We start from the raw sequence: 14,765 nt of genomic DNA, 5'->3' as shown, positions 1-14,765 counted from the left end.
TATTTAATGATGGTTTAATATTGATGCCACATTTCTGATGAATGAATATTTTCTTTCAGAGCAAAACTGATAATATTCAGTTGAATTTGAAAAATAAAGAACATGAAGCAGAATATGCAGAAGATGAGTGTTAGAAAGCAACATGCAGACTTAAACACTGAGCAGAGAGCTGTGAAAGTGTGAGAAATATGTGAAGAGAGGAGATGTGTAGCTTGATGAAGATCTCTATGAAAGCAGCAGCATCATTTCCAGACAGGACGTGTTGCTGAAGCTCTACTCTGAGCAGCGGTCAGGGTCCAGGCTTTGAGTGACAGGGCTCTGTCCATTCAGACTGGCCTCACAGCTCACTGAGCCCGCCTTCCTCCACCGGTCTGCAGGGAGGCTCAGGGTGCTGCTCCAGCTGTAGTGGCCGTCGCTCCCCGTGACCTCCGGGCTGTGTGACACCCCTGAGGAGGTGCTGCTGCCCCCCACCTTCCAGCCCAGACTCCAGGCTGAGGGGAAGCCCCCGCTGGCCAGACACACCAGTGTGGCACTGCCCTGCTGCAGCTCCTGTGTGGAGGGGGGGAGGACGGTCAGGGTGGGCCGCACCACACCCACTGGAGGAGACAGAGGGGGGAGGAGAGGGGGGAGAAAAGACAAAGGAATGAGAGTGAAGGCTTGCTGATCAAGAAAAATCACATCCTGCTCATTTCTTCTATTTAATCAAATCAAAGAGAAGAACTTGTGCTGCTGTTGCTCTCATAAATCACTCAGTATCAGACCATCACACACATGATTCAAGTGTCAATGACACTAAAAAGATTCACTGATGATGATTATTGATGACATCTTCATCTGTGTCTCATAATGTGTGACAGTGAATAAGTCGTCCCTGTGATGATTTTCTTCTGTTTCAACTGACAGAGCTGAAACACTCATGTGAATACAGTTCAAACCTTTGTCATCTGTCTCTTTCACTTCCTTTTCACTACATGTCAAATCAATGAAGCGTCGACGCAAAGATAAGCCGCATTTACTGATAAAATCATCTTTGTCTTCAACACGAATCACATTTTTAATGTAAAAACTGTTTGAATGTTTAAAATTAATACATGAAAATAAATTTAAACCGTTGGTGTCTTCAGCATTAACAGTTTTACATCAACAAATTCTACTTTAAAACATTTTCAACCCAAGACCAGTTTTAAGTTATAAAAGTTCATTTTCAACGAGACTATTAGAAAACAGATGCCTTACTTATTCATACATAAATACTTTAATATTTTCTAAAATTAAATTATATTGATTTCTGCAAAGTTTACTTTCAGAATGTGAGATCATCCTCATTTCACAAAATAACAAATATTATATAAAACATACAAACACTAAAATTGATCATTGCTTAATTAATGTTTGATCAACGTTATATTTGATAAATGTAGTATATAATAAAGTTTTCTGGTACTTACAGTCAACGACGAGTTTGGTTCCTCCACCAAAAGTGTACCACAGTGATACAAACTCATTAAGTGGCCGTACAAAAACCTCCTGCACTGTGAACAAACATCTATACACTGAAAATTCATTTATTTTCTTCTAAAAACTGGTTTAACATAACTTTATTTAATGTATAAAATGTCTGAATGGATGAAAATTTAAAATTTCTTCTTGATTCTGAATAATTTTATCACCTTTAAGTGAGTGTTTACAAGTGACAGGAAAACTGTTTTCTTTTCTTTTTTTTTCAAATTCTGATTACAAAAACATTTTACATGGTTTTACATTAGTTTAGACACAATTACAAAAAGATAACTTTTCTAAATCATCATAAATTACAAGATGATTTTATTTTCTGTTTATAAAACTCTCAATGTAAAAGACATGAGAAAAAGAAATACCAACCACTCCCACAACAACATATGTTGTTAGTCCTCAGCTGTTTTTCTAAAATATTTTCTTGTGTTCCATTAAGATGATAGATGGTGTAAATCCAAAGAGTATTTCTCCTGATTTTGTGTCCCACGTTGCCTTGAGTGTGTTGAGAGCAGAGAAATGATTTCCATAGAGAGGAGGCTTTGCATGGTCAGCTGATCCTCCAGTGAAGTCAGAAGGTTTATAGTCCTGTGAGTTCAACACTGCAGGACTCAGATCTGTCAGTCAACACAGCAGAAAGCACAACCACCATGACTCTCATCACCATCCTCATCTGGACGCTGGCCTGCTGCTGTTTTACAGGTTCATTCACTCAGCAACATTTCAAACATGATGTGCTGCCTTTTCTCTCATTGATTTGTGCTGATAAATGAATGATTTGTTTTTGTCTGCAGGATGCAGCGGTCAGGTGACTGTGACTCAGCCTCCAGTAGTGACATTTACTCCAGGATCCACTGTCAATATCTCCTGTAAAACAAACCGAGCTGTTTACAGAGACAGTGATGGTGATGATTGGATGCACTGGTATCAACAGAAATCTGGACAGACTCCAAAGCTCCTGATAAGTTATGTGAGCAATCTTCAATCAGGAACTCCAGCTCGGTTTAGTGGCAGTGGAAGCAGCTCTGACTTCACTTTGACCATCAGTGGAGTTCAGGCTGAAGATGCAGCAGTTTATTACTGTCAGAGTTACCACATCATAAACAGTGCTCGGGTGTTCACACAGTGATTTGTTGTCGTACAAAAACCTCCCTCAGTCAGACTGCAGAGACACTGAGCTGTTACAGCAGGAACCGACTGCAGCTGCTGAAGAGGAAGAGACTCTGACACAGACCACTGAACACAGAGCTGACAGTAACCTCAACAAACACTAAGAACTGTATTCTTATATTTGTTTCTCTCTTCCAAGTATTTTTGTTTTCACCATTTTCATAGCAGAGAGTTCTTCTCTATTTTATTTGGTCCCTTTGCAACATTATCATCCTGACCTTGGTTCAGAGTGATCAGGCCTCCATCTGCAGCAGTGTTGTTTATTCCCTTTTTGTATCTGACACCACATATTCTAGCACTAACTACAGATCTGTATTTTACATTTTTAAAACATAATATTTCTCAGCATGGTGGCACAGTGTTGCAGTGGTTAGTACTGTTGCTTCACAGCAAGAAGGTCCTGAACTTCCTCCAGCTGGCTTGGGGGGGTGCAGAGTTTGTGGCTGGGGCAGGACTTTTCTGTGTGGAGTTTGCATGTCCTCCTTTTATGTTCTCTCCAAGTACTCCGGCTTCCTCCCACAGTCCAAAGACATGCAGCATAATAGGTTAACTGATAACTTTAAACTGCCTGTAGGTGTGAACATGAGTGGTTGTCTGTCCCATGTGAGATGAAATGGTGACTTGTCCAGGGTGAACCCTGCCTCTCACCCAACGTCAGCTAATTTAGCCACAACTGCTTCAGCATCTCTACCATGTGTAAAAATAACCGTGTCGTCAGCGTACTCCAATACATATGAAAGGCAGGTCTTTGATGTACAGGCTGAAGAGCAGTGGTCCCAGTATTGATCCTTGTGGCACTCCAACAGTTCAAGCTCTCAGGGGGGGGAAATGTTTTATCCTTGATCCTTACACACTGACAGCAATCAGTTAAATATGGTTGAATCCGTTAAAAACATTGTCAGAGAATTTAAAATTTGACCATTTAGACAGAAGCACAGAGTCAACAGTATCAAAAGCTTTACAGAGATCCAAGAAAACCATGCTCACCACTCTTCCTTTGTCAAGACTAGTTCTGATGACCTCGAGGACGTAGAAGCATGCAGTTTCTGTGGAGTGGTTTACCCTGAAACCAAACTGCATGGGATGAAACTGATTTTCATTGTTGAGGTGTGCAATTAGCTACTCAGCGGCAACTTTTTCAATAACTTTAGAGGTGGTGGGAAGTGTACTGATGGGCCTGTAGCTGCTAGTTTCCTGTCGGTCACCTGATTTAAATATTGGTGTTACAGTGGCTGACTTCAGGGAGGATGAAAAAAAACATTCCAACATACATTTCCTTTTTAATTTTAGTTCCTACCTGCCATTGTTTTAGGAGGGATGGTTTTAGTGTAACAGATTCAGAGTAACAAGTACAACAGTAGAGGACTCTGGAGGTGGGTGTGCACTCTTTGACATGTTGGTGTTGATGAAGGAAAAGAAATTATATCTCACTTCTTAGCCACAGGCCACAGTGACTGGAGAACATCAACCAAGAAAACCTGCTGTTGTTGTAAAACTTAGGGAACTTCCTTTAAAAGTAACTCTGAAGTCATGAAAATGTACTATTTCCCTCACTGACCACATTATGGTGAAGTTGCTCCTTAGTCTGATGAGGAATAAAATCCTGGCGTCTCTCTTTGCTTTTGCCTTTCTGAGCCACCTGGTTTTTGGGGACTTGATTAAAGATTTTGGAAGTTAAAGTTGGACTTCAAGTTAAAGACTCAACACAAAATCAATCTTATATCAATATATGAAGTTGTTGTGAACCTGGACTGTCAGCAGAGGGCAGCTGGCATCTGGTTTTGAGCACAAAGGCTTATTGGAAACTTTGCAAAGACAGAAACAGCAGAGAGACGAGGAACAGAAAGTCAAAAGTTCTTACATTTGCTTAACCAGTCCACAGAGAGATGTAGCCTGTACCTACTCCTCCTCGTCTCTCCCTGACAGTTTCACAAATGTGTTTTACATGATTTAAATGCATCACTGATCCTCAGACTTTAAGTTCTTATGTAACAGAAACAAAAACTAATATTCTGGTCAGTTTATTCAGTCTCTTAATGAGTAAACTATGAGAGTCAAATTCATGTTGGACTTTTCCTACTGATTGTTCAAAGCAGGAATAAAACTTTAAAATGTATTACTATTAATTCTTAACATTCAAATGACATCGAAGAAAAAATTTAGTATTTTCTAATCAAATGTCACAAAGTAATAAAAATAGAACCATCTCCTGAAATATGAGGTACATGATGATATCAGTTACTGAGATGAAGAAAGTATTTTTCATAATGAATAAATTATAAAAGAAACACAAAGACACTGAGGTTTTTCAGTTTGATATCAGTTGATACATGGTTAAACGAACATGATGGTTATTTTTTATATTAACAATTTACAAACTAAATTTAGTCAGAACTGAAACGTATAATTTATGAACAATAAACCCTGTGAGTAAATGAAAGGCAGACAAACAGACATATCATACCAACCACAGTGACACAAACTGATCCTTAAATCCTCAACTTCACTTCTAATATAAATATTTTCTTGTGTTCCATTAAGATGATAGATGGTGTAAATCCAAAGAGTATTTCTCCTGATTTTGTGTCCCACGTTGCCTTGAGTGTGTTGAGAGCAGAGAAATGATTTCCATAGAGAGGAGGCTTTGCATGGTCAGCTGATCCTCCAGTGAAGTCAGAAGGTTTATAGTCCTGTGAGTTCAACACTGCAGGACTCAGATCTGTCAGTCAACACAGCAGAAAGCACAACCACCATGACTCTCATCACCATCCTCATCTGGACGCTGGCCTGCTGCTGTTTTACAGGTTCATTCACTCAGCAACATTTCAAACATGATGTGCTGCCTTTTCTCTCATTGATTTGTGCTGATAAATGAATGATTTGTTTTTGTCTGCAGGATGCAGCGGTCAGGTGACTGTGACTCAGCCTCCAGTAGTGACATTTACTCCAGGATCCACTGTCAATATCTCCTGTAAAACAAACCGAGCTGTTTACAGAGACAGTGATGGTGATGATTGGATGCACTGGTATCAACAGAAATCTGGACAGACTCCAAAGCTCCTGATAAGTTATGTGAGCAATCTTCAATCAGGAACTCCAGCTCGGTTTAGTGGCAGTGGAAGCAGCTCTGACTTCACTTTGACCATCAGTGGAGTTCAGGCTGAAGATGCAGCAGTTTATTACTGTCAGAGTGCTCACTACATAAACAGTGCTGGTGTGTTCACACAGTGATTTGTTGTCATACAAAAACCTCCCTCAGTCAGACTGCAGAGACACTGAGCTGTTACAGCAGGAACCGACTGCAGCTGCTGAAGAGGAAGAGACTCTGACACAGACCACTGGACACAGAGCTGACAGTAACCTCAACAAACACTAACTACATACAGTATTCACTTTATTATATTGGTATATTATATATTTCACATATGCATCTTTCATATTTTCATTATTCCTTGAAAAAAGGTGGGGAACTTACAGTACAATTCGAGGTTGAGGCTCATATGTTTATGTTTATGTGGACAGTTTGCATATTTAGTCTGCAAGAAAGTCCTTCCTACATGAAATCTCTCACAATGTTTGTGGATTATTTTGAGAAACCATATCATGATTTCTGGAAAGAGTCATTGACTTTGGACTTTGCAGTCTGATTACATTGAAAAGAAGACAATCATCTCTGCAACTCACACCAAGAAAATCTAGATGGATAAATAGTACTACAGGCCAAGGGAAAAATATATGCGGCCTGTTTCTGAAATCTGGTCCATCTAAAAAAGTAACTGAAAAGGCCTCGTTTGTTTGATAAACATCAATCAACAACATGACAGTTATTAAGTAGATTCACATCATTCATATGAGATGCTCACATTACTCTCTAAATTTTATTCCATCATGTTGTAGCAGCATTGTTCTCCTCTCATTGTTGTAACCATTCAATATTGGACCCAAAATACGAGCACAGCCTGGAGACAGAGAGAGGTTCAAAACAGTTTATTGTGGGTTCTTTTGAAGGTTGAGGCTGGTTTGAATGGCTGAGCAGGGCAGGCAATGGAGCTGGTGGCTGAAGACAGAGGCGAGGCTGGTTTGAGCAGAGCTGGCGTGGAGGATCTGAGGCACAGGGAAAAAGGGTGTTACAGAGATCCAGAAAAAACATCCAAAAACACACTACAAAACTTTTAGCTGACTAGAGCCTAGATATCTGTACCACTAAGGTGACTGAACGATCTGGTAGAGTCTGGAAGTCTGAGCCGGGGTATATACTGCAGTGGCTTGATGGTGGATTGGGTGCAGGTGAGCAGGAGAGCAGCCGCAGAGGATTAGGTGGATGAGCAGGAGGAGGGAACCAAGAGTCACGCCCAGCAACACAAACAGAGACAAACATGACACACTGGGGGAAGGGAGAGACAAGGCCCAAACTCTAACACTCATCTGTTTCTCAACAGCGTTGGTGTGAGATTATTTATCTACAGTAGGAGATTTCATGACTGCAAAGATCTCAGACAGAAATACATTCATCTACTGGTTGTTTACGATGTTGTACCACAAAGAAAAGAACATTTTTATACATTAATTAAAGTGGAGTCACGTCTTGATGTTGCTGTGAAGTGTGGTGAGAAAGATCAGGTGGTTGAGACGGTCGACTGAAGCACTGAACAGACTCTAAACTAAACTGAGCTCAGATGGGTTTATATCACATGATCCCAAAAACAACACCTGGATCTGATTATGAAGAAATTTAAAATCAATGAAAAAGTCTGTCAGATTTTTAGTGAGTTCAGTGTTGATCCAGTTTTCCAGCAGAGGGTGATATAGACCTGTTAATGGTCCCCTCAGAAACCTGGACAGGCTCCCAAACTTCTTCTATACTCAACATTAAATCTCTTCTCAGGAACTCCATCTGGATTCAGTGGCAGTAGATCTGGTTCTCACTGCTCTCTAACCATCAGTGGTGTTCAGGCTGAAGAAGACTGTCTGGACCACCATGGTGATGGAGTGAGGGAACTGGGAGAGTTCAATTATTGCCAGAGTAGTTATGCTGAGAGCTCCACAAAATAATCAAAAACAACAGCAGACCAAAGCAACAAACAACAATTTCAAATTTATTACTTCATTCAAAGATCAAGTTGAGAGAATCTGTGAACCTGTATTTTCTTTATCCAGTGTCCACATTCTTCACTCTCATCATGATGAATTTTCATACTGACACTTTGCATGGTCAGCTGATCCTCCAGTGAAGTCAGAAGGTTTATAGTCCTGTGAGTTCAACACTGCAGGACTCAGATCTGTCAGTCAACACAGCAGAAAGCACAACCACCATGACTCTCACCACCATCCTCATCTGGACGCTGGCCTGCTGCTGTTTTACAGGTTCATTCACTCAGCAACATTTCAAACATGATGTGCTGCCTTTTCTCTCATTGATTTGTGCTGATAAATGAATGATTTGTTTTTGTCTGCAGGATGCAGCGGTCAGGTGACTGTGACTCAGCCTCCAGTAGAGACATTTACTCCAGGATCCACTGTCACTATCTCCTGTAAAATCAACCCTCCTGTTTACAGAGACAGCAATGGTGATTGGTTGCACTGGTATCAACATAAATCTGGACAGACTACAAAGCTCCTGATATATTTTGTGAGCAATCTTGAATCAGGAACTCCAGCTCGGTTTAGTGGCAGTGGAAGCAGCTCTGACTTCACTTTGACAATCAGTGGAGTTCAGGCTGAAGATGCAGCAGTTTATTACTGTCAGAGTTTCCATGTAATAAACAGTGCTTATGTGTTCACACAGTGATTAGTTGTCGTACAAAAACCTCCCTCAGTCAGACTGCAGAGACACTGAGCTGTTACAGCAGGAACCGACTGCAGCTGCTGAAGAGGAAGAGACTCTGACACAGACCACTGAACACAGAGCTGACAGTAACCTCAACAAACACTAACTACATACAGTATTCACTCTAATGTATCTGTACATTATTGGATAGATGCCAGACATGTCTGCAACTCACACCAAAAAATCTAGATGGATAAATAGCACTACAGGCCAGAGGTCAAATATGTATTTTTTATTTTGGGGTGAAGTGTCCCTTTAAAGTTTATTGCAGGTGTATTCAAATTGTGGCCTGTGGGTCGAATGTTGCCGTTTGATTATTCATAAATGAGAAAAAAAGTAGGTCATGGTGATTTTATTAAATAACATGCTAATATTCTAACTTCATGGATGTTAACATTGTTTTTTAGAAGATCATTAATTCATGATCAGGATAATGAGACGATTAATTGTTTATGTGTCATGTTAAGCACAGAGACACTAATATTTTTAAAAGAAAGTTTTAATTCAGGCTGTTTTAGTAGAAGGAGTTTTGAAGAAACAAACTGGAAGAATTTTTCATTGTAGTTTTGTACATAATGTTTAAAACTAATATAGAAGAGAAAAAAGTCAAAGGTACATTGTATTACAAATTTAAATTCCTAACTTTTTCAATTCAGACATCTTTACCCTTTGTACTTAACTGTTTCTGAAATCTAGACCCTCTAAAAAAGTAACTGAAAGGGCCTCGTTTGTTTGATAAACATCAATCAACAACATGACAGTTATTAAGTAGATTAACATCATTCATATGAGATGCTCACATTACTCTCTAAATTTTATTCCATCATGTTCTAACAGCATTGTTCTCCTCTCATCTGTTTCTCAACAGGGTTGGTGTTTAATTATTTATCTACAGTAGGAGATTTCATGATCTCAGACAGAAATACATTCATCTGCTGGTTGTTTAAGATGTTGTACCACAAAGAAAAGAACATTTTTATACATTAATTAAAGTGGAGTCACGTCTTGATGTTGCTGTGAAGTGTGGTGAGAAAGATCAGGTAGTTGAGACGGTCGACTGAAGCACTGAACAGACTCTAAACTAAACTGAGCTCAGATGGGTTTATATCACATGATCCCAAAAACAACACCTGGATCTGTATACTGAGGATGACATACAAGATGATGAAGAAATTCAAAATCTGTCAGATTTTTATTGAGTTCAGTGTTGACCCAGTTTTCCAGCAGGGGGTGATATAGACCTGTTAATGGTCCCCTCAGAAACCTGGACAGGCTCCCAAACTTCTTCTATACTCAACATTAAATCTCTTCTCAGGAACTCCATCTGGATTCAGTGGCAGTAGATCTGGTTCTCACTGCTCTCTAACCATCAGTGGTGTTCAGGCTGAAGAAGACTGTCTGGACCACCATGGTGATGGAGTGAGTGAACTGGGAGAGTTCAATTATTGCCAGAGTAGTTATGCTGAGAGCTCCACAAAATAATCAAAAACAACAGCAGACCAAAGCAACAAACAACAATTTCAAATTTATTACTTCATTCAAAGATCAAGTTGAGAGAATCTGTGAACGTGTGATTTCTTTATCCAGTGTCCACATTCTTCACTGTCATCATGATGAATTTTCATACAGACACTTTGCATGGTCAGCTGATCCTCCAGTGAAGTCAGAAGGTTTATAGTCCTGTGAGTTCAACACTGCAGGACTCAGATCTGTCAGTCAACACAGCAGAAAGCACAACCACCATGACTCTCATCACCATCCTCATCTGGACGCTGGCCTGCTGCTGTTTTACAGGTTCATTCACTCAGCAACATTTCAAACATGATGTGCTGCCTTTTCTCTCATTGATTTGTGCTGATAAATGAATGATTTGTTTTTGTCTGCAGGATGCAGCAGTCAGGTGACTGTGACTCAGCCTCCAGTAGAGACATTTACTCCAGGATCCACTGTCAATATCTCCTGTAAAATCAGCCAAGATGTTAGCTATTGTAGTGGTGGTGACTGTCTGCACTGGTATCAGCAGAAATCTGGACAGCCTCCAAAGCTCCTGATATATTCTGTGAGCAATCTTGAATCAGGAACTCCAGCTCGGTTTAGTGGCAGTGGAAGCAGCTCTGACTTCACTTTGACCATCAGTGGAGTTCAGGCTGAAGATGCAGCAGTTTATTACTGTCAGAGTGCTCACTACATAAACAGTGCTTTGGTGTTCACACAGTGATTAGTTGTCGTACAAAAACCTCCCTCAGTCAGACTGCAGAGACACTGAGCTGTTACAGCAGGAACCGACTGCAGCTGCTGAAGAGGAAGAGACTCTGACACAGACCACTGAACACAGAGCTGACAGTAACCTCAACAAACACTAACTACACATTCACATTAATATATATACTTTCTTTTTTATTCTGCCAAATTTGTGTGAAAAAAAACAACCATTTTGTATCACCTGGACATCGAAAAAACTTAAGCATCAATTTAAAAAATACATGTAAAGTTTCATTTGCATTTTATTTACTGTCTGGCTGACCAGTATCACTCTCATATCTGACCAATAAATATGAATCTACAGCCAGTAGCCAGTTAGCCTAGCTTAATAAAAAAAATAAAAGTAGGGGAAACAGCTGGACTGACTCTTTCCAAAGGTGTCAAAGTCTGTCCACCAACACCTCTTCATCTGTGAGCTGTTGACCTGATCATAGGATGATTTTCTTGTAAAGGGAGAGACGAGGTGTTTACCCCTGTTATTAATCTTCTCATTTAATTTCCACCAAGAAATTCAATGGGTTTAGATCTAAAATACCAAAAATTTACTTTTAACTTTGTTACATAAACATCAGTTAACATCAAAACAGTTGTTAAATTTAGACTCAAATCTTTCTGATGAAAGAGTCCAAGAGGAAAAGTTTTTTTTATTGAACATGTAGTATTTTCTATTTAAATGTCACAAAGTAATAAAAATACAACCATCATGTAATATGAGGACATTATAATATCAGTTACTGAGATGATGAAGGAAGTATTTTTCATAATGAATAAATTATAAAATAAATACAAAGACACTGACTCATTATAATCCACAGTTTTATTTAATGACGATTTAATGTTGATACCACATTTCTGATGAATGAATATTTTCTCTCAGAGTGAAACTGATAATATTCAGTTACATTTGAAAAGTAAAGATCATGAAGCAGAATATGCAGAAGATGAGTGTTAGAAAGCAACATGCAGACTAAAACACTGAGCAGAGAGCTGTGAAAGTGTGAGAAATATGTGAAGAGAGGAGATGTGTAGCTTGATGAAGATCTCTATGAAAGCAGCAGCATCATTTCCAGACAGGACGTGTTGCTGAAGCTCTACTCTGAGCAGCGGTCAGGGTCCAGGCTTTGAGTGACAGGGCTCTGTCCATTCAGACTGGCCTCACAGCTCACTGAGCCCGCCTTCCTCCACTGGTCTGCAGGGAGGCTCAGGGTGCTGCTCCAGCTGTAGTGGCCGTCGCTCCCCGTGACCTCCGGGCTGTGTGACACCCCTGAGGAGGTGCTGCTGCCCCCCACCTTCCAGCCCAGACTCCAGGCTGAGGGGAAGCCCCCGCTGGCCAGACACACCAGTGTGGCACTGCCCTGCTGCAGCTCCTGTGTGGAGGGGGGGAGGACGGTCAGGGTGGGCCGCACCACACCCACTGGAGGAGACAGAGGGGGGAGGAGAGGGGGGAGAAAAGACAAAGGAATGAGAGTGAAGGCTTGCTGATCAAGAAAAATCACATCCTGCTCATTTCTTCTATTTGATCAAATCAAAGAGAAGAACTTGTGCTGCTGTTGCTCTCATAAATCACTCAGTATCAGACCATCACACACATGATTCAAGTGTCAATGACACTAAAAAGATTCACTGATGATGATTATTGATGACATCTTCATCTGTGTCTCATAATGTGTGACAGTGAATAAGTCGTCCCTGTGATGATTTTCTTCTGTTTCAACTGACAGAGCTGAAACACTCATGTGAATACAGTTCAAACCTTTGTCATCTGTCTCTTTCACTTCCTTTTCACTACATGTCAAATCAATGAAGCGTCGACGCAAAGATAAGCTGCATTTACTGATAAAATCATCTTTGTCTTCAACAGGAATCACATTTTAAATGTAAAAACTGTTTGAATGTTTAAAATGAATTCATGAAAATAAATTTAAACTGTTGGTGTCTTCAGCATTAACAGTTTTACTTCAACAAATTCTACTTTCAAACATTTTCAACCAAAGAACAGTTTTAAGTTATAAAAGTTCATTTTCAACGAGACTATTAGAAAACAGATGGCTTACTTATTCATACATAAACACTTTTATATTTTCTAAAATTAAATTATATTGATTTCCACAAAGTATCCTTTCAGAATGTGAGATCAGCCTCATTTAACAAAATAACAAACACTATATAAAACATACAAACTCTGAACTTGATCAGTCTTAATTAATGTTTGATCAACGTTATATTTGATAAATGTAGTGTAAAATAAACATTTCTGGTACTTACAGTCAACGACAAGTTTGGTTCCTCCACCAAAAGTCCACCACAGTGATACAAACTCATTAAGTGGCCGTACAAAAACCTCCTGCACTGTGAACAAACATCTATACACTGAAAAAACTCTCTGATTTTTCTAACAACATAGGAAAAAATTTACCATATTGAATCTACAAAGGTTTTTAATGTTATAGCTGAAATTATTGCAAAAATTAAGATTATTTCTTTAAATTTGCTTTAGTTTTCTACACCTGACAGAGAAACTTTTACAGTCTGCTTGTAACAAAGTCAGTTTTATCACAGTTTTATATCAGTTGATGGTTAAATGAACATGATGGTTATTTTTTTATATTAATAACAATTTAAAAATGAAATTTAGGCAGAACTGAAATGTATAATTTATGAACAATAAACTTGTAAGTAAATGAAAGGCAGACAAACAGACATATCATACCAACCACAGTGACACAAACTGATCCTCAACTTCACTTCTAATATAAATATTTTCTTGTGTTCCATTAAGATGATAGATGGTGTAAATCCAAAGAGTATTTCTCCTGATTTTGTGTCCCACGTTGCCTTGAGTGTGTTGAGAGCAGAGAAATGATTTCCATAGAGAGGAGGCTTTGCATGGTCAGCTGATCCTCCAGTGAAGTCAGAAGGTTTATAGTCCTGTGAGTTCAACACTGCAGGACTCAGATCTGTCAGTCAACACAGCAGAAAGCACAACCACCATGACTCTCATCACCATCCTCATCTGGACGCTGGCCTGCTGCTGTTTTACAGGTTCATTCACTCAGCAACATTTCAAACATGATGTGCTGCCTTTTCTCTCATTGATTTGTGCTGATAAATGAATGATTTGTTTTTGTCTGCAGGATGCAGCGGTCAGGTGACTGTGACTCAGCCTCCAGTAGAGACATTTACTCCAGGATCCACTGTCACTATCTCCTGTAAAACCAGCGAAGATGTTAGCTATTGTAGTGGTGGTGAATGTCTGCACTGGTATCAACAAAAATCTGGACAGCCTCCAAAGCTCCTGATATATGAAGTGAGCAATCTTCAATCAGGAACTCCAGCTCGGTTTAGTGGCAGTGGAGAAGACACTGACTTCACTTTGACCATCAGTGGAGTTCAGGCTGAAGATGCAGCAGTTTATTACTGTCAGAGTGCTCACTACATAAACAGTGCTTGGGTGTTCACACAGTGATTTGTTGTCGTACAAAAACCTCCCTCAGTCAGACTGCAGAGACACTGAGCTGTTACAGCAGGAACCGACTGCAGCTGCTGAAGAGGAAGAGACTCTGACACAGACCATTGAACACAGAGCTGACAGTAACCTCAACAAACACTAACTACACATTCACATTAATATATTGGCATATTGACATTTTTATTCCTGTCAAAAATATTCCACCATCTTTATTTTCCTCAGATAGTCTGAGTTGAAACAATGAAAAAGAAAATATGAAAATGCTTCAAAATATAGAAACCAGAGGTCAGTACAGTAGCCAGGCACTGCACTGAAGTAAAAGTACTGTTTCTTTGCAAAATAAATACACAACTACAACCTGAATTCCAAACAAGTTTGAATCTTGTGTACAACATAAATAAAAACAATCTTGTGATTTGACTTGTGTCCGATTGAATACAGTGTAGACACACAATATTTAATATTTATTTCATTCAAATTCTTGGTTTTTGTAAATATAATTTAACATCTACAATAAGTTTCAAA

General features: G+C 39.5%; 2 gene segments (V, D, J or C); one reads left to right on the top strand and one right to left on the bottom strand.

The window, feature by feature from the left end:
- Positions 1-5,156: 5,156 nt before the first annotated feature.
- LOC146310973 (Ig kappa chain V-III region MOPC 63-like) overlaps positions 5,157-14,765 on the top strand; it is a 71,503-nt gene continuing 61,894 nt past the window's right edge. The window contains 2 exon segments of the V gene segment in view: positions 5,157-5,486; positions 5,579-5,902. Of these exon segments, the coding sequence occupies positions 5,435-5,486; positions 5,579-5,902 (376 nt within the window).
- LOC146310972 (Ig kappa chain V-III region MOPC 63-like) overlaps positions 11,584-14,765 on the bottom strand; it is a 63,159-nt gene continuing 59,977 nt past the window's right edge. Inside the window, 2 exon segments of the V gene segment in view lie at positions 11,584-12,185; positions 13,037-13,074. Of these exon segments, the coding sequence occupies positions 11,863-12,185; positions 13,037-13,074 (361 nt within the window).

The sequence above is a fragment of the Lutjanus erythropterus genome, chromosome 18 (genome assembly GCF_056507025.1).
Source record: "Lutjanus erythropterus isolate fLutEry1 chromosome 18, fLutEry1.hap2, whole genome shotgun sequence".
NCBI classification, from domain to species: Eukaryota; Metazoa; Chordata; class Actinopteri; order Lutjaniformes; family Lutjanidae; genus Lutjanus; species Lutjanus erythropterus.
Note: the sequence above shows the minus strand (reverse complement) of the source record. Positions and strands in the feature narration are given on the sequence as shown.